Genomic DNA, 19946 nt, shown 5'->3' with positions numbered 1-19946 from the left:
GAGCCTCTGAAAGATGGCTCACAACAATAATAACCCGATTTTTGTAACAATAACTATGTACAAGTATTGCAGACAATCCGCACTTGGGATGGGCGCCCAGCATCCACTACGGACTATGAGAAATAGAATTATCGGTAAGTAAATTCTTATTTTCTCTAACGTCCTAAGTGGATGCTGGGGACTCCGTAAGGACCATGGGGATTATACCAAAGCTCCCAAACGGGCGGGAGAGTGCGGATGACTCTGCAGCACCAAATGAGAGAACTCCAGGTCCTCCTCAGCCAGGATATCAATTTTGTAGAATTTTACAAACGTATTTGCTCCTGACCAAGTAGCTGCTCGGCAAAGTTGTAAAGCCGAGACCCCTCGGGCAGCCGCCCAAGATGAGCCCACCTTCCTTGTGGAGTGGGCATTTACAGATTTTTGGCTGTGGCAGGCCTGCCACAGAATGTGCAAGCTGAATTGTACTACAAATCCAACGAGCAATAGTCTGCTTAGAAGCAGGAGCACCCAGCTTGTTGGGTGCATACAGGATAAACAGCGAGTCAGATTTCCTGACTCCAGCCCTCCTGGAAACATATATTTTCAGGGCCCTGACAACGTCTAGCAACTTGGAGTCCTCCAAGTCCCTAGTAGCCGCAGGCACCACAAATAGGTTGGTTCAGGTGAAACGCTGAAACCACCTTAGGGAGAAACTGAGGACGAGTCCTCAATTCCGCCCTGTCCGAATGGAACATCAGATAAGGGCTATTTCAGGATAAAGCCGCCAATTCTGACACGCGCCTGGCCCAGGCCAGGGCCAACAGCATGACCACTTTCCATGTGAGATATTTTAACTCCACAGATTTAAGTGGTTCAAACCAATGTGACTTTTGGAACCCAAAACTACATTGAGATCCCAAAGTGCCACTGGAGGCACAAAAGGAGGCTGTATATGCAGTACCCCTTTTACAAACGTCTGAACTTCAGGGACTGAAGCTAGTTCTTTTTGGAAGAAAATTGACAGGGCCGAAATTTGAACCTTAATGGACCCCCATTTCAGGCCCATAGACACTCCTGTTTGCAGGAAATGTAGGAATCGACCTAGTTGAAAATTCCTCCGTCGGGGCCTTACTGGCCTCGCACCACGCAACATATTTTCGCCAATTGCGGTGATAATGTTTTTGCGGTTACATCCTTCCTGGCTTTGATCAGGATAGGGATGACTTCATCCGGAATGCCTTTTTTCCTTCAGGATCCGGCGTTCAACCGCCATGCCGTCAAACGCAGCCGCGGTAAGTCTTGGAACAGACAAGGTCCTTGCTGGAGCAGGTCCCTTCTTAGAGGTAGAGGCCACGGATCCTCCATGAGCATCTCTTGAAGTTCCGGTTACCAAGTCCTTCTTGGCCAATCCGGAGCCACGAATATAGTGCTTACTCCTCTCCATCTTATCAATCTCAGTACCTTGGGTATGAGAGGCAGAGGAGGGAACACATACCCTGACTGGTACACCCACGGTGTTACCAGAGCGTCTACAGCTATTGCCTGAGGGTCCCTGGACCTGGCGCAATACCTGGCGAGTTTTTCCCAACGGTTTATAATCATGTGGAAGACTTCTGGGTGAAGTCCCCACTCTCCCGGGTGGAGGTCGTGCTGAGGAAGTCTGCTTCCCAGTTGTCCACTCCCGGAATGAATACTGCTGACAGTGCTATCACATGATTTTCCGCCCAGCGAAGAATCCTTGCAGCTTCTGCCATTGCCCTCCTGCTTCTTGTGCCACCCTGTCTGTTTACGTGGGTGACTGCCGTGATGTTGTCCGACTGGATCAACACCGGCTGACCTTGAAGCAGAGGTCTTGCTAAGCTTAGAGCATTGTAAATGTCCCTTAGCTTCAGGATATTTATGTGAAGTGATGTCTCCAGGCTTGACCATAAGTCCTGGATATTCCTTCCCTGTGTGACTGCTCCCCAGCCTCGCAGGCTGGCATCCGTGGTTACCAGGACCCAGTCCTGAATGCCGAATCTGCGGCCCTCTAGAAGATGAGCACTCTGCAACCACCACAGGAGGGACCCCTTGTCCTTGGTGACAGGGTTATCCGCTGATGCATCTGAAGATGCGACCCGGACCATTTGTCCAGCAGGTCCCACTGGAAAGTTCTTGCGTGGAATCTGACGAATGGGATTGCTTCGTAGGAAGCCACCATTTTACCCAGAACCCTTGTGCATTGATGCACTGAGACTTGGCTCGGTTTTAGGAGGTTCCTGACTAGCTCGGATAACTCCCTGGCTTTCTCCTCCGGGAGAAACACCTTTTTCTGGACTGTGTCCAGGATCATCCCTAGGAACAGAAGACAAGTCGTCGGAACCAGCTACGATTTTGGAATATTGAGAATCCAACCGTGCTGCAGCAACACTACCTGAGATAGTGCTACACCGACCTCCAACTGTTCCCTGGATCTTACCCTTATCAGGGAATTGTCCAAGTAAGGGATAACTAAAATTCCCTTCCTTTGAAGGAATATCATCATTTCGGCCATTACCTTGGTAAAGACCCGGGGTGCCGTGGACCATCCATACGGCAGCGTCTGAACTGATAGTGACAGTTCTGTACCATAAACCTGAGGTACCCTTGGTGAGAAGGGTAAATTTTGACATGAAGGTAAGCATCCTTGATGTTCCGAGACATCATGTAGTCCCCTTCTTCCAGGTTCGCAATCACTGCTCTGAGTGACTCAATCTTGAATTTGAACCTCTGTATGTAAGTGTTCAAAGATATTAGATTTAGAATCGGTCTCACCGAGCCGTCCGGCTTCGGTACCACAACAGTGTGGAATAATACCCCGTTCCCTGTTGCAGGAGGGGTATCTTGATTATCACCTGCTGGGAATACAGCTTGTGAATGGCTTCCAAAACTGTCTCCCTGTCAGAAGGAGACATCGGTAAAGCCGACTTTAGGAAACGGCGAGGGGGAGACGTCTCGAATTCTAATTTGTACCCCTGAGATATCACCTGAAGGATCCAGGGGTCTACTTGCGAGTGAGCCCACTGCGCGCTGAAATTCATTGAGACGGGCCCCCCACCGTGCCTGATTCTGCTTGTAAAGCCCCAGCGTATACTGAGGGCTTGGCAGAGGCGGGAGAGGGTTTCTGTTCCTGGGAACTGGCTGATTTCTGCAGCCTTTTTCCTCTCCCTCTGTCACGGGGCAGAAATGAGGAACCTTTTGCCCGCTTATCCACGAAAAGACTGCGCCTGATAATACGGCGTCTTCTCATGTTGAGAGGCGACCTGGGGTACAAACGTGGATTTCCCAGCTGTTGCCGTGGCCACCAGGTCTGAAAGACCGACCCCAAATAACTCCTCCCCTTAATAAGGCAATACTTCCAAATGCCGTTTGGAATACGCATCACCTGACCACTGACGTGTCCATAACCCTCTACTGGTAGAAATGGACAACGCACTTAGACTTGATGCCAGTCGGCAAATATTCCGCTGTGCATCACGCATATATAGAAATGCATCTTTCAAATGCTCTATAGGCAAAAATATACTGTCCCTATCTAGGGTATCAATATTTTCAGTCAGGGAATCCGACCACGCCAACCCAGCACTGCACATCCAGGCTGAGGCGATTGCTGGTCGCAGTATAACACCAGTATGTGTGTAAATACATTTTAGGATACCCTCCTGCTTTCTATCAGCAGGATCCTTAAGGGCGGCCATCTCAGGAGAGGATAGAGCCCTTACAAGCGTGTGAGCGCTTTATCCACCCTAGGGGGTGTTTCCCAACGCACCCTAACCTCTGGCGGGAAAGGCTATAATGCCAATAACATTTTAGAAATTATCAGTTGTTATCGGGGGAAACCCACGCATCATCACACACCTCATTTAATTTCTCAGATTCAGGAAAACTACAGGTAGTTTTTCCTCACCGAACATAATACCCCTTTTTGGTGGTACTCGTATTATCAGAAATGTGTAAAACATTTTTTATTGCCTCAATCATGTAACGTGTGGCCCTACTGGAAGTCACATTTGTCTCTTCACCGTCGACACTGGAGTCAGTATCTGTGTCGGCGTCTATATCTGCCATCTGAGGTAACGGGCGCTTTAGAGCCCCTGACGGCCTATGAGACGTCTGGACAGGCACAAGCTGAGTAGCCGGCTGTCTCATGTCAACCACTGTCTTTTATACAGAGCTGACACTGTCACGTAATTTCTTCCAACAGTTCATCCACACAGGTGTCGACCCCCTAGGGGGTGACATCACTATTACAGGCAATCTGCTCCGTCTCCACATCATTTTTCTCCTCATACATGTCGACACAAAAGTACCGACATACAGCACACACACAGGGAATGCTCTGATAGAGGACAGGACCCCACTAGCCCTTTGGGGAGACAGAGGGAGAGTTTGCCAGCACACACCAGAGCGCTATATATATATACAGGGATAACCTTATATAAGTGTTTTTCCCCTTATAGCTGCTGTATAGTTAATACTGCGCCTAATTTGTGCCCCCCTCTCTTTTTTAACCCTTTCTGTAGTGTAGTGACTGCAGGGGAGAGCCAGGGAGCTTCCCTCCAACGGAGCTGTGAGGGAAAATGGCGCCAGTGTGCTGAGGAGATAGGCTCCGCCCCCTTATCGGCGGCCTTATCTCCCGTTTTTTTATGTATTTTGGCAGGGGTTAAATGCATCCATATAGCCCAGGAGCTATATGTGATGCATTTTTTGCCATCCAAGGTGTTTATTATTGCGTCTCAGGGCGCCCCCCCCCAGCGCCCTGCACCCTCAGTGACCGGAGTGTGAAGTGTGCTGAGAGCAATGGCGCACAGCTGCAGTGCTGTGCGCTACCTTGTTGAAGACAGGACGTCTTCTGCCGCCGATTTTCCGGACCTCTTCTGCCTTCTGGCTCTGTAAGGGGGCCGGCGACGCGGCTCTGGGACCCATCCAAGCTGGGCCTGTGATCGTCCCTCTGGAGCTAATGTCCAGTAGCCTAAGAAGCCCAATCCACTCTGCACGCAGGTGAGTTCGCTTCTTCTCCCCTTAGTCCCTCGATGCAGTGAGCCTGTTGCCAGCAGGTCTCACTGAAAATAAAAAACCTAAACTAAAACTTTCACTAAGAAGCTCAGGAGAGCCCCTAGTGTGCACCCTTCTCGTTCGGGCACAGAGATCTAACTGAGGCTTGGAGGAGGGTCATAGGGGGAGGAGCCAGTGCACACCAGATAGTCCTAAAGCTTTCTTTAGATGTGCCCTGTCTCCTGCGGAGCCGCTATTCCCATGGTCCTTACGGAGTCCCCAGCATCCACTTAGGACGTTAGAGAAATGTGTTTTACACCAATAAAGTGAATCATCATCATCATATCTCAATGTTTGTGCTGAATTTATTGAACTCACTACCTTACTTGCAATGGCACACACAGCTGGGTTCTGAGTACCTAGAAACTCCCCCTGATGGTCTAAGTTTTTAATTTTAGAGGTGGAGACAGCTGTGTCTCCGGCTCTGCACAAACCGAGGCCGCAATCGCGGAGCAGCAAATACACACACAGACCTCTGATGAAGAGCACTGCTTAGAGAATGTCCACGGGGAGCTGCCACGCATTGCTCAGTCACAGCAGCTCCCTCCGTCCTCACAGTCCGGGTGTGCCTCCTATATATATATATATATATATATATATATATACATACTGTAAGTTTATTTGTGTGTATATAAGTATGCGTGTGCGTATATGTATATATGTATGTTTGTGTGTGTATATGTATGTATGTATGTATATACAGGGCCAGTTCTGGCGCTCTGTGCGCCCCGGGCGGTAATAGGGGGCATGGCTTCGTACAGGGGGCGTGGTCATTTACGCCCCCTGTACAGACTGAAATGATGTGCGGTGCGCGATGATGTCATCGAGCACCGCACAGCAAAGGTCCTCTCCACGAAGGGAACTAGACGGTGCGCGATGACGTCATTGCGCACCGCACAGTAAAGGACCTCTCCACGAAGGGAAACTAGACGTGTACGCGTCTAGTTTCCCTTCACAGCGGCAGCGAGGGGGCAGCTGCCAGCGGCAGCAGGGGGGCAGCGGGTGGCACACAGCAGCAGCGGATCTTGCCCTGGTGCGGCGCCCTCCGGATGGCGCCCTGCGCCCTCCGGAAGGCGGTGCCCCAGGCAAAAGTCCTGCTTGCCCGTGGCAAGATCCGCTACTGTGTATATATGTATGCATGCGTGTGTGTATATATGTACAGTATATGCGTGTGTGTATATCTTAACTATAAAAAGTGTCTTGAACAGAGGCTGACATTTCAACCAAGTCTCTCAAGGTGGTTTGTTTTTCAGTGACGCTGTTAATCTCTTAACCCTGGATTATACAAATGATTCAAGTGTCCTCTATAATATCATATCTACACAGATGTAACTGTATGACATGTTCTCTAAGCTGACTCAAAGTATTTTTTTAAAGTAATTTATAGCAATGAGTAAAAAAAAAAAAAAAAATTGGAAAGGTTTCTCTGCTTGTTGTTCCTTGGCCCTCATTCCGAGTCGTTCGCTCGTTCTTTTTTTTCGCATCGCAGTGAAAATCAGCTTAGAGCGCATGCGCAATGTTCGCACTGCGACTGCGCTAAGTAATTCTGCTATGAAGAAAGGATTTTTACTCACGGCTTTTTGTTCGCACCGGCGAACGTAGTGTGATTGACAGGAAATGGGTGTTACTGGGCGGAAACACGGCGTTTTATGGGCGTGTGGCTGAAAACGCTACCGTTTCCGGAAAAAACGCAGGAGTGGCCGGAGAAACGGGGGAGTGTCTGGGCGAACGCTGGGAGTGTTTGTGACGTCAAACCAGGAACGACAAGCACTGAACTGATCGCACAGGCAGAGTAAGTCTGGAGCTACTCTAAAACTGCTAAGTTTTTTTTGTTCGCAATATTGCGTAAACTTCGTTCGCACTTTTAAGATGCTAAGATACACTCCCAGTAGGCGTAGACTAAGCGTGTGTAACTCTGCTAAATTCGCCTTGCGACCGATCAACTCGGAATGAGGGCCCTTGTAAAGTATTTTGCTGTTTTCACACAAACCTACAAACCCCAGTTGTCTACTCTGACACCTTAGGGGTGATTCAAATGTTTTTACTGGCACCCAGAGCAATTCAATTGTTGCTGTGATCAGGTGTGCATTACTTTATACGCGTCCAAAAACAAGGGGTTTAGCCGTGAATGGCAGCCAATCCTCCCATCTAAAGTCCTGGTTGGGAAGCCCAAATCCACCCCATAACGGGCGTCTAAAAGGAGCAATACTTTTGCGCCCCCCTCGTGGCTGTGAGGGGGTTTGGCTACTTATATACAATATACCTTATACAGAAACCACCTTCCAGTAAATCCCGCGTTTGTCACTAATTTTATTACACTTTGCTGAACTATTTATTTAAAAATTACTAAAATGAAATCCCTCTCACAAGACAGAACCATGCTAGGCACAATATGCACTTCCAGAGAAACTCGCCTCTGGTAACTAGGCAACTGGTGCCTCTGCGCAATGTGTCGATAAAGCTGATTGGATGGCTGCTGCTGTGCCAAGGCAGCTGTCCAATTAACTTTATCGACAAATTTACACAGAGTGGTGTATTTATAACAGTTCTCCAGGGTGTTGAGTCTTTACAATTACAGGTGGAAGCATGGGTGAGTTTCTTGTAAACGGAGCAGGTGCTGGTTGTGGGTGCTGCCAGTTGCATGAGGGTATATAGGGAACTCACACAATAATACAGTACATGGACAGTATCGTGACATCATGACGCCACGTTGTGCAGCCGTGTAGTGGGGGAAAACACTGGCGCGAGGAGCAGAGTATGCCATGTTCAGGTGTGGGCGGTGTTAAAGCTCTCCAGACACGGGCATATGAGGGTACCTCTGGCATATTAAGGGAGCTCTAACGCTGGCATTTTAAGGGGGCATGACAGCTCTGATGCTGGCATATGAAAAGGACATGGCAGGGGGCTCTGATGATGGCATATTAAGGGGCCTCTCAGGCTAGCATTTTAAGGGGGCATGACAGAGGGGGTCAGAAACTGGCATATAAGGGCAGGAGGGGCTCTGAGGATGGCATGTATAGGGGGCATACAAGCATATAAGTCACATAAGAAGTCTATATGTGAAATTTTCTGTGACATGAGGGCACTATGTACAATTTTTCTGTTAAATGGGGGCATTATGTAGCATTCTGTGGCATTCTCTATGACATGTGGGGGCAATATGTGGGATTTTCTGTGCCATATGGGGGCAATATGAGAGATATTCTGTGACATATGAGGGCAATATGTAGCATTCTCTATGACATATGGGGGCAATATGTGGCATTCTCTATGACATGTGGGGGCAATATGTGGCATTCTCTATGACATGTGGGGGCAATATGTGGAATGTTCTGTGACATGAGGGAAATATGTGGCATTTTTTGTGACATGCGGGGCAATATGTGGGATATTCTGTGACATATGGCAGCAATATGTTGCATTCTCTATAACAGGGGTGGCCAACCAGTCAGAAGCAAAGAGCCAGAAAAGATCTGTAGTCAAGAGCAAGAGCCACTATCATGCGCATAGTTGTCACAAAGCCACACCCCATTTTTGTGCGCACACCTTTCGGTATGACGTTTGTAGGAGTACGACCTCATATCATAACCCCATTTTATCGTCATGTTGTACAGTGCCACATACATATAATGCCTCAGTACAGTACATATAAAAACACCCAAAAATGGGTGCCTCCACAGTGCCAGATACACATGTCCCCACAGTGCCAGATATATATATGTCCCCAGTACAGATACACATGTCCCCACAGTGCCTGCTATGCCCCCAGTGCCAGATACACATGTCCCCACAGTGCCAGCTATGCCACAGTTCCATATATGCCCCCACTGCAGATACATATGTCCCCACAGTGCCTGCTAAGCCCCCAGTGCCAGATACACATGTACCCACGGTGCCAGCTATGCCCCCAGTGCCAGATACACAGGTCCCCACAGTGCCAGCTATGCCCCAGTGCCATATATGCCCCCAGTGCAGATACATATGTCCCCACAGTGCCTGCTAAGCCCCCAGTGCCAGATACACATGTCCCCCCTAGTGCCTGCTATGCCCCCAGTGCCAGATATGCCCCCAGTGCCAGATACACATGTCCCCACAGTGCCAGCTATGCCCCAGTGCCAGCTACACATGTCCCCACAGTGCCAGCTATGCCCCAGTGCCAGATATGCCCCAAGTGCAGATACATATGTTCCCACAGTGCCAGCTATGCCCCCAGTGCCAGCTACACATGCCCCCCCAGTGCCAGCTATGCCCCCAGTGCAGATACACATGTCCCCACAGTGCCTGCTATGCCCCCAGTGCCAGCTATGCCCCCAGTGCAGATACAGGTCCCCACAGTGCTCTCCCCCCCTCCTCCTCTTCTCTGCTCACCGCGCTGCTGCTCACTCTCCGGCGGCGGTGTCTCTCTTGAAATAGACGCCGGTCCGTGAGCCAATCAAAGCTCGCGGTCCGGCAGCCAATCAGGAGCCTTAGCTGCCGGTCCGCGAGCTCTGATTGTCTCACAGGCCGGCGCCAAATGAAGAGAGACACCACCACCGGAGAGGCGTGCGTGTATCTCGAGGCTGGGAGCAGCGGTGGCCAGGAGCTGACCGAGCCGCATGCGGCGGATGAAAGAGCCGCATGTGGCTCGAGAGCCACAGGTTGGCCACCTCCTCTTCCTCCTCTTCTCTGCTCACCGCGCTGCTGCTCACTCTCCGGCGGCGTTGTCTCTCTTGAAATAGGCGCCGGTCCGTGAGCCAATCAAAGCTCGCGGTCAAGCAGCCAATCAGGAGCCTTAGCTGCCGATCCCGAGCTCTGATTGTCTCACAGGCCGGCGCCGAATGAAGAGAGACACCACCACCGGAGAGGCGTGCGTGTATCTCGAGGCTGGGAGCAGCGGTGGCCAGGAGCTGACCGAGCCGCATGCGGCGAATGAAAGAGCCGCATGTGGCTCGAGAGCCGCAGGTTGGCCACCGCTGCTCTATGACATATGGGGGCAACATGTGGCATTTTCTGTGACATGATGGGGCAATATGTGGGATGTTCTGTGACATATGGGGGCAATATGTGGGAAATTCTGTGACATATGGGGGCACTATGTTGAATTTTTTTATGGTTTAATTAAAAATGTATAATATTTTCAATTAATACTTAGCTAAACACACTTTTGTTTCACGTTAATTTAAAGGTAGCTTGGGTGCTGTTCTTCAGTCAAGGCTGGCAGCTATAAAGCCATCCCTGAAGCACCTGGTGGCAGTGGTCATGTTGGATTGCCTGTTGATTTACACTGCAGTAAATACTATATGTAATTTAATGCAGTTATGTTTATATTTACATGTTAACTTAAGTATTTTATATAATTCCTAACATATTGTTTGGTTTAATGCTGTGGCTTGCATATAGTGAATTATTCTGATGTTTCAATAAATTACTATGGCCTTCACGCCTAAAAAATGTCCTATTTGTTTCAGCGGGAAGTAACAGGGACTCATGGGGAACTGGGGCAGTTGGTGTTAGGTGTTTGCCATTTTTCCTTTATTTGCAGACTTTACCCCATGCTGGCCACAAGCACTATAATAGGTATATAAGAATAGAAATGCATTTTACATCGTGTTGTAGCTATATATTTATTAAACATTATGGTTGTATGCTTTTCTCTTACGTCCTAGAGGATGCTGGGGACTCCGTAAGGACCATGGGGTATAGACGGGCTCCGCAGGAGACATGGGCACTATAAAGAACTTTAGAATGGGTGTGCACTGGCTCCTCCCTCTATGCCCCTCCTCCAGACCTCAGTTAGATCCTGTGCCCAGAGGAGACTGGGTGCACTACAGGGGAGCTCTCCTGAGTTTCTCTGAAAAAAGAATTTTGTTAGGTTTTTTATTTTCAGGGAGCACTGCTGGCAACAGGCTCCCTGCATCGTGGGACTGAGGAGAGAGAAGCAGACCTACTTAAATGATAGGCTCTGCTTCTTAGGCTACTGGACACCATTAGCTCCAGAGGGTCGGAACGCAGGTCTCACCCTCGCCGTTCGTCCCGGAGCCGCGCCGCCGTCCTCCTCACAGAGCTGGAAGATAGAAGCCGGGTGAGTATAAGAAGAAAGAAGACTTCAAAGGTGGCTGAAGACTTCAGATCTTCTCTGAGGTAACGCACGTTACCTCAGAGAAGATCCCACGCACAACACACACAGCGGGCACTGAAGGGTGCAGGGCGCAGGGGGGGGCGCCCTGGGCAGCAATTATAAACCTCTTGGGACTGGCTAATAATATATATAGAGGCTGCGGAGGCACTATATTATAGAATCCCCCGCCAGTCTAGAAAATTTGAGCGGGACCGAAGCCCGCCGCTGAGGGGGCGGAGCTTGATCCTCCAGCACTAACCAGCGCCATTTTCTCCACAGCACACTGCAGAGAAGCTGGCTCCCCGGACTCTCCCCTGCTGAACATGGTGACAGAGGGCAAAAAAGAGGGGGGGGGGGCACTTTTTATTGGCGCAGTGAGTGTATAATTATATATTTATATAAAAGCGCTGTTTTGTCTGGGAATTTGGTTTCCAGTGTCAGTTGGCGCTGGGTGTGTGCTGGCATACTCTCTCTCTATCTCTCCAAAGGTCCTTTTTGGGGAACTGTCTCCATATAGATATATCCCTGAGTGTGTGGGGGTGTCGGTACGCGTGTGTCGGCATGTCTGAAGTGGAAGGCTCATCTAAGGAGGAGGTGGAGCAGATGATTGTGGTGTCTCCGTCGGCAACGCCGACACATGATTGGATGGATATGCTGAATGTTTTAAATGCAAATGTGTCTTTATTACATCAGAAGTTGGACAAAGCAGAGTCCAGGGATAGAACAGGGAGTCAATCCATGGCTTTGGCTGTGTCACAGGGCTCTTCAGGGTCTCAGAAACGTCCCCTGTCCCAAGTAGCAGACACTGATACCGACATGGATTCTGATTCCAGTGTCGACTACGATGATGCGAGGTTACACCCAAGGGTGGCCAAAAGTATTCATTATATGATTATTGCAATAAAGGATGTTGTACATATCACTGATGACCCCTCTGTCCCTGACAAGAGGGTACACATGTTTAAGGAAAAGAAACCTGAGGTAACCTTTCCCCCATCTCATGAGCTAAACGCGTTATTTGAAAAGGCTTGGGAAACTCCAGACAAGAAACTGCAGATTCCCAAAAGAATTCTTATGGCGTATCCTTTCCCTGCGCAGGACAGGTTACGGAGGGAATCCTCACCCAGGGTGGACAAGGCGTTAACGCGCTTGTCCAAAAAGGTGGCGCTGCCGTCTCCAGACATGGCCGCCCTCAAGGATCCTGCTGATCGCAGACAGGAAACTACCTTTAAATCTATTTATACACATACGGGGGCCTTGCTCAGACCGGCAACAGCGTCGGCTTGGGTTTGTAGCGCTGTTGCGGCTTGGACGGATACCTTGTCAGCTGACATTGATACCCTGGATAGGGATACCATTTTATTGACCTTAGGTCACATTAAAGACGCAGTCTTATATATGAGAGACGCTCAGAGAGACGTTAGTCTGCTAGGTTCGAGAGCCAACGCCATGGCGATTTCTGCTAGGCGAGCCCTGTGGACCCGCCAATGGTCGGGTGATGCCGACTCAAAGAAGCATATGGAAGTTTTGCCTTACAAAGGTGAGGATTTATTTGGGGAAGGTCTCGAGGACCTGATTTCCACAGCTACCGCGGGCAAATCTACTTTTTTACCTTATGTTTCCCCACAGCAAAAGAAAACGCAGCAATATCAGATGCAGTCCTTTCGGTCGCATAAGTCCAGAAGAGGTCGGGGCTCTTCCTTCCTCGCCAGAGGTAAGGGAAGAGGGAAAAAGCAGCCTGCTACGGCTAGTTCCCAGGAGCAGAAGTCCTCCCCGGCTTCTACGAAATCCACCGCATGCCGCTGGGGCTCCACTGAGGGAGTCTGCGCCGGCGGGGGCACGTCTTCGACTCTTCAGCCACATCTGGGTTCGGTCAGAGGTGGATCCTTGGGCAATGGAAATTGTGTCCCAAGGTTACAAACTGGAATTCGAAGACGTGCCTCCTCGCCGTTTTTTTAAATCGGCCTTACCAGCTTCTTCCCCAGAAAGGGAGATAGTTTTAGCTGCTATTCAAAAACTGTGTCAACAACAAGTGGTTGTCAAGGTTCCCCTACTTCAACAGGGGCAGGGGTACTATTCAACCCTGTTTGTGGTCCCGAAACCGGATGGCTCGGTCAGACCCATTTTAAATTTAAAATCCCTGAACCTGTCCTTGAAAAAGTTCAAATTCAAGATGGAATCGCTCCGGGCAGTTATCTCCAGCCTGGAAGGGGGGGATTTTATGGTGTCACTAGACATAAAGGATGCATACCTTCATGTCCCCATATATCCCCTTCATCAGGCGTACCTGAGATTCGCTGTACAGGAATGTCATTACCAGTTTCAGACGTTGCCGTTTGGGCTTTCCACGGCCCCGAGGATTTTCACCAAGGTAATGGCGGAAATGATGGTGCTCCTGCGCCGGCAGGGAGTCACAATTATCCTGTACTTGGACGATCTCCTGATAAAAGCGAGATCGAGAGAACAGTTGCTGAAAAGCGTGTCACTCTCCCAGAGAGTGCTGCAGAAACATGGCTGGATTCTCAATCTGCCGAAGTCACAGTTGGTTCCAACGACTCGGCTATCTTTCTTGGGCATGATTCTGGACACAGAACGAAAGAGGGTTTTTCTCCCGATGGAAAAAGCCCAGGAACTCCAGAACATGGTCAGAGACCCGTTGAAACCGAAAAGGGTGTCAGTTCATCAATGCACTCGAGTACTGGGGAAAGTGGTGGTGTCCTACGAGGCCATCCCCTTCGGCAGGTTTCATGCAAGGACTTTTCAGTGGGATCTTCTGGACAAATGGTCCGGGTCCCATCTTCACATCAGAAAATCAGCCTGTCCCCAAGGGCCAGGGTGTCTCTCCAGTGGTGGCTGCAGAGTGCACACCTTCTAGAGAGTCGCAGGTTCGGCATTCAGGACTGGGTTCTGGTGACCACGGACGCGAGCCTCCGAGGATGGGGAGCAGTCACGCAAGGAAAAAAATTTCAGGGACTATGGTCAAGCCAGGAGGCTTGTCTACACATCAACGTACTGGAATTGAGGGCCATATACAACGGCCTGCGTCAAGCGGAGAATCTTCTTCGCGGCCTACCGGTTCTGATTCAGTCAGACAACGTCACAGCCGTGGCTCATGTAAACCGACCAGGCGGAACAAGGAGCAGAGTGGCAATGGCGGAAGCCACCAGGATTCTTCACTGGGCGGAAAATCGTGTAAGCGCTTTGACAGCAGTCGTCATTCCGGGAGTGGACAACTGGGAAGCAGACTTCCTCAGCAGACACGATCTCCATCCAGGAGAGTGGGGACTTCATCAAGAAGTTTTTGCAGAGATAACAAGTCATTGGGGACTTCCTCAAATAGACATGATGGCGCCACGCCTCAACAAGAAGCTTCGGAGGTATTGTGCCAGGTCAAGGGACCCTCAGGCAGTAGCGGTGGATGCCCTAGTGACACCGTGGGTGTTTCGGTCGGTCTATGTGTTTCCTCCTCTTCCACTCATATCAAAGATATTGAGAATCATACGACGAAAAAGAATGCAGACAATACTCATTGTTCCCGATTGGCCTCGAATGGCCTGGTATTCAGATCTTCAGGAAATGCTCACAGAAGATCCGTGGCCTCTTCAACAGGGGCCCTGCGTGTTCCAAGACTTACCGCGGTTCCGTTTGACGGCATGGCGGTTGAACGCCGAATCCTAGCTGGATAAGGCATTCCGAAAGAAGTCATCCCTACTCTGATAAGGGCTAGGAAGGAGATGACGGCGAAGCATTATCACCATATCTGGAGAAAGTATGTATCTTGGTGTGAGGCCAAGAATGCTCCTGCGGAAGATTTCCATCTGGGCCGTTTTCTCCACTTTCTGCAGTCAGGAGTGGATATGGGCCTGAAATTAGGCTCCATTAAGGTCCAGATTTCGGCCCTATCAATTTTCTTTCAGAAAGAATTGGCTTCTCTCCCGGAAGTCCAGACTTTTGTAAAGGGAGTGCTGCACATACAGCCTCCTTTTGTGCCACCAGTGGCACCATGGGACCTTAACGTGGTGTTACAGTTCTTAAAATCTCACTGGTTTGAACCTCTTCAAACTGTGGAATTAAAATTTCTCACTTGGAAGGTGGTCATGTTGTTGGCCTTGGCATCTGCAAGGCGGGTGTCCGAATTGGCGGCCTTGTCTCACTAGTGCCCCTATCTGATTTTCCATGTGGATAGAGCAGAATTGAGGACTCGTCCTCAATTTTTGCCTAAGGTGGTTTCATCGTTTCATATGAACCAACCTATTGTGGTGCCTGTGGCTACGGGGGACTTGGAGGATTCCAAGTCCCTTGACGTAGTCAGGGCATTGAAAATTTATGTAGCCAGGATGGCTCGGGTTAGAAAAACAGAGGCTCTGTTTGTCCTGTATGCAGCTAACAAGGTTGGCGCTCCTGCTTCTAAGCAGACTATTGCTCGCTGGATCTGTAACACGATTCAGCAGGCTCATTCTACGGTTGGATTGCAGTTACCAAATTCGGTTAAGGCCCATTCCACTAGGAAGGTGGGCTCTTCTTGGGCGGCTGCCCAAGGCGTCTCGGCATTACAGCTTGGTCGGGTTCAAACACTTTTGCTAAATTCTACAAGTTTGATACCCTGGCTGATGAGGACCTCATGTTTGCTCAATCGGTGCTGCAGAGTCATCCGCACTCTCCCGCCCGGTCTGGAGCTTTGGTATAAACCCCATGGTCCTTACGGAGTCCCCAGCATCCTCTAGGACGTAAGAGAAAATAAGATTTTAAACCTACCGGTAAATCTTTTTCTCCTAGTCCGTAGAGGATGCTGGGCGCCCGTCCCAGTGCGGACTATCTTCTGCAAGACTTGTACATAGTTTTTACTTACATAAGGGTTATGTTACAGTTTTGATCAGTCTCGGGCTGATGCTGTTTTGTTTCATACTGTTAACTGGTTCGTATATTCCATGTTATACGGTGTGGATGGTGTGGGCTGGTATGAATCTTGCCCTTAGATTAACAAAAATCCTTTCCTCGTACTGTCCGTCTCCTCTGGGCACAGTTTCTCTAACTGAGGTCTGGAGGAGGGGCATAGAGGGAGGAGCCAGTGCACACCCATTCTAAAGTTCTTTATAGTGCCCATGTCTCCTGCGGAGCCCGTCTATACCCCCATGGTCCTTACGGAGTCCCCAGCATCCTCTACGGACTAGGAGAAAAAGATTTACCGGTAGGTTTAAAATCTTATTTTTCCTGGTGCTCAGAGGGCAGTCACACAAGGCACAAGATGTATCAAGACTTGGAGAGAGATAAAGTATTAACCAATCAGTGTCTAACTGCCATATTACAGGCTGTGTTTGAAAAATGACAGTTAGGAGCTGATTGATTGGTACTTTATCTCTAGCCCGGTTTTGCTCTCCAAGGCGTGATATATCTCACCCAGAGACTTTTCTTTGCACAAAAAGGGAAATAATCAGAATGGCCAAGCATGATACATATACTAAAGTGCAAAAAGTCATGGGAGAGATGCCTAGTATTGTGCAGGACTCCTTCTAGTTTGATGAAGTGCAGCAACTCGACGCCACAAGTGGACGGAAGATCTCTGGAGAGATGTTGACCCATACCATCTGGATAGCTTTCCACAGCTCCCTGATATTTGTAGGTGCAGGATCTCGGGTGCGAATGGACCTCTCCACAATGTGCCGTAAGTAGTTGATTGGGTTCATGTCAGACGAATGTGATGGCCACACCATTCATTGGAACTCTCCAGAATGCTCCTCACACCAATTCTGGACAACTTAGGACCAATAACATGGTGCACTATCCTGCTGGGATATTCCATCGTTGTGGGGGTACATGAAGTCCATGAAGGGCTGCAAATGTTCACCAAGCACTGCAACGTAGCAGTTACCGGTCAATGATGTGTTGAAGCGGATTAGCGGACCCGACCCAAGTCACGTGAACACATCCCACACCATTATGGAACCACCACCCAGTCTGCGTCACACCTGAACCGTACCATAAGTCCGAAACAACTGGAACCATGACTCATCAGACCACCTAATGTTGCCAGTCCTCCAGGGTCTAATTAGTGACACCACGAGCCAAGGTGAGGCACTGTGTCCAGTTTTATAGTGTTAACAGACGCACACTGGTGGGTCTTCTGCTCTTCTATCCCATGGAAGCTAAAGAACGCTGCACTGATCTGATGGATAGGCGTTTGGTACCGCCTGCATTGAATGTGGATGTGATTTGAGCCAGCATCGCTGTTTTGTTACCGCAAACAATTCTGTCCAGACACTGCTGGTCATGATCATTAACCACCTGTGGTAAGCCACTGCGCTGTCCACAGTAAGTGGTAATGCCTTCCATAAGGTATTCCCAGTACAGACATGACATCGTAGCTCGAGGAATGTTGAATGTCCACACAACTTCGGAAATGGAATGTACCGTCCATTGGGCACCTACTATCACGCCCAGTTAAATTATCGTAGCCTTGCTATGAGCAACCTAGCTGGTGTTCAGACTGACTCGAGATGTCAGGTTACAACTGATGCATGTCTATGAATTTTCAAGATTTCACAGTATGGTGGCTCAGCCTACTATTATTTTTACATACTGCTATCCCCTGACTTTTTGCACTTCAGCGTATGTTTGTGCCAATGCTTCATGTTGCACTGTACCAATATTGGACACAGAGCTCAAAGCAGGTGGGCCTGTGTGCTTAAAATGCCAGGCCCAATATTTTAGTCCCAGTCTAGCCCTGGTAATGTCTGGTGCCGCGTTGCTGGGAATTGTATCACCTTCTATATGTGTGAGGATAAGTCTATATTTCTCCTGTTTATAATCTTCTCTAATTATACAGCAACACAGTAGATCTCCTGCACTTCATAAAGAATTAATATTAATGAGAATCTAACTATTCTAAGTGAATAAATGATTTATAATAAATTCTCATTGAAGTTTTATTTTCAGAACAAAGGAATAATGAAATTTACTGCAATACCTAAATACAAAGTCGGTTACTTAATTAAATTAATTATGGCAGCAAAATTACAATGTTATTTCCCTAGGCTGAAGCAAAGACTACTTTTATTCAAAAATTATTATTATTCTAGCTCTGCAGCCAGCAGACACTATTACACGTAATGCTGATCACATCCAAAGCACCTTAACGAGGCTACAAAATCATAGTTTGTGCCTTGCAAAACCTAGGAATATAGAGGGATAATTTCAATTTTCAGACGTGGCACTTGCCATATGGTGTTCTGTATTCCCTAATCCGGCTCACGTTCTCTTCCGTCATGTTCATTGTTGCTATGTTGTGTTTTTTTTTACCTGTTTTTGTTTGTTTTAATTACCTGGCTCCATCTGTAGAAGTGGGGTTTGTGCAATCATTCACAAAATCTAATTTAGTTTGCAGCTCTTGTTCCACAGACCAGCACAATGAAAAAGGCAAAGACAAACAAGTAGGACTTTGACCTACAAGCTTATACCGCATTCAGATCGCAAATGTCGGATCCCACCCGGTAAAAGAAACGTGTACTTACCGGGTGGGATCCGGCATTTGCTCCCCTCTGCTGGCTTTCCGACCCGGCAATATACCGGGTCGGTTGCCATAGCAGCGGGGGGGCGCAGCAGCAGCAGGGGCGGGGGTGGAGGCGGCGCTGGGAGATGAGCTCATCTCCTGCGCCGCCTCTCCCTATGCTGTGAATGGGTACCGTGTCGCATTGACGCGGCTCCCATTCACACTGCACCTGACCCGGTATTCAACCCGGGTATAATCCTTTTTTTATACCGGGTTGAATTACCGGGTCAGACGACCCGCTAATTCCGGCAGCGTGCTTTCACATCGCACACTAACCCGTGTCGACACGGCAATATGCCGTGTTGATACCGGGTTATTTGTGCGATGTGAAAGGGGTATTTTTTAACTCAGATCCGGTCGCAACATCAATGGAGTCACAACTGATTATCAGCAGACTGTGCATGCACTGTGGATGCGCCAAGGTCCCCTTTGTGATTCCGCTCACAGTGAGGAAACAGTCGCAGAGTGAGTGACAGGAAGAGGCCGTTTGTGTTGACATGTGGGCGGCTGCCACACTTGCGCCGCCTTGCAGTTCCGTCACTGAACAGGATCACTGCCGGGTTGCCATTGCGACCGCATCTGAATCAGGCCCATAATGCTACTATAAATGACACAAAGAGCGCACAGTGCCACAGTCATGTGACAATGAACACTGACCGCCATCACTAGAGCAGCCCTTCGTCTAATGTATATTCACCCCCTGCTCACCTTTTCTTTGATAACAGTTACAGTAGCATCAGCCACATTCATGATAACCGGTATCCAATCTTCTTTGTCTGAGGGGTTTAAAAGACTTTCAATGGCATCGTTGACAACATCCATACCTTAAAAAAAACAAAAACATCTAAATAAGAGTTTTCACAAATATATTTGTTCATTTACAACTAACAGGATTCTCTATACTAACCAAGACAACTAAAAAATATACAATACACAAAATATAACTTTTATATAATAACCAAGACAACTATAAACATACAGTACGTAAACAATATAAAAGGCAACTTAGTGGCGAAACGTCCACGGGGGTGGCTATACAGCTGTTATATGGCCTATTACCGGTGGCATACCTGTGGGTTTAGAAACCGGCAGCATGCCCATATATTGCACATGAAACTTCTGCACAAGCTCTGTCTTTGGTGTTGGGAATTCTACTGCATAGGAAGAAAGACAATATGATAATAAATAAGCAATTAATACCAATCAGGAAGATACAGAACAGTAATAGTGCTTGGAAACATTATTTAC

At 48.7% G+C, this 19946-nt stretch overlaps 2 protein-coding genes across 9 annotated transcripts in view; one reads left to right on the top strand and one right to left on the bottom strand.

Annotated features, from left to right (window-relative positions):
• APBB2 (amyloid beta precursor protein binding family B member 2) overlaps positions 1-19946 on the bottom strand; it is a 501466-nt gene that overhangs the window by 29388 nt on the left and 452132 nt on the right. For all 8 annotated transcript variants that reach the window (XM_063921023.1, XM_063921025.1, XM_063921021.1 and 5 more), the window contains 2 exons: positions 19769-19852; positions 19407-19522 (listed from right to left, as the gene is read on the bottom strand). In XM_063921023.1, coding sequence (XP_063777093.1) covers positions 19407-19522; positions 19769-19852 — 200 coding nt within the window. The remainder of the gene's footprint in view (positions 1-19406; positions 19523-19768; positions 19853-19946) is intronic.
• The window catches only part of NSUN7 (NOP2/Sun RNA methyltransferase family member 7), a 421001-nt gene that overhangs the window by 323125 nt on the left and 77930 nt on the right, over positions 1-19946 (top strand). The gene's annotated exons all lie outside the window — the stretch shown is intronic.

The sequence above is a fragment of the Pseudophryne corroboree genome, chromosome 1 (assembly GCF_028390025.1).
Source record: "Pseudophryne corroboree isolate aPseCor3 chromosome 1, aPseCor3.hap2, whole genome shotgun sequence".
In the NCBI taxonomy this organism is placed as follows: domain Eukaryota; kingdom Metazoa; phylum Chordata; class Amphibia; order Anura; family Myobatrachidae; genus Pseudophryne; species Pseudophryne corroboree.
This window is presented reverse-complemented; position numbering and strand designations above follow the sequence as displayed.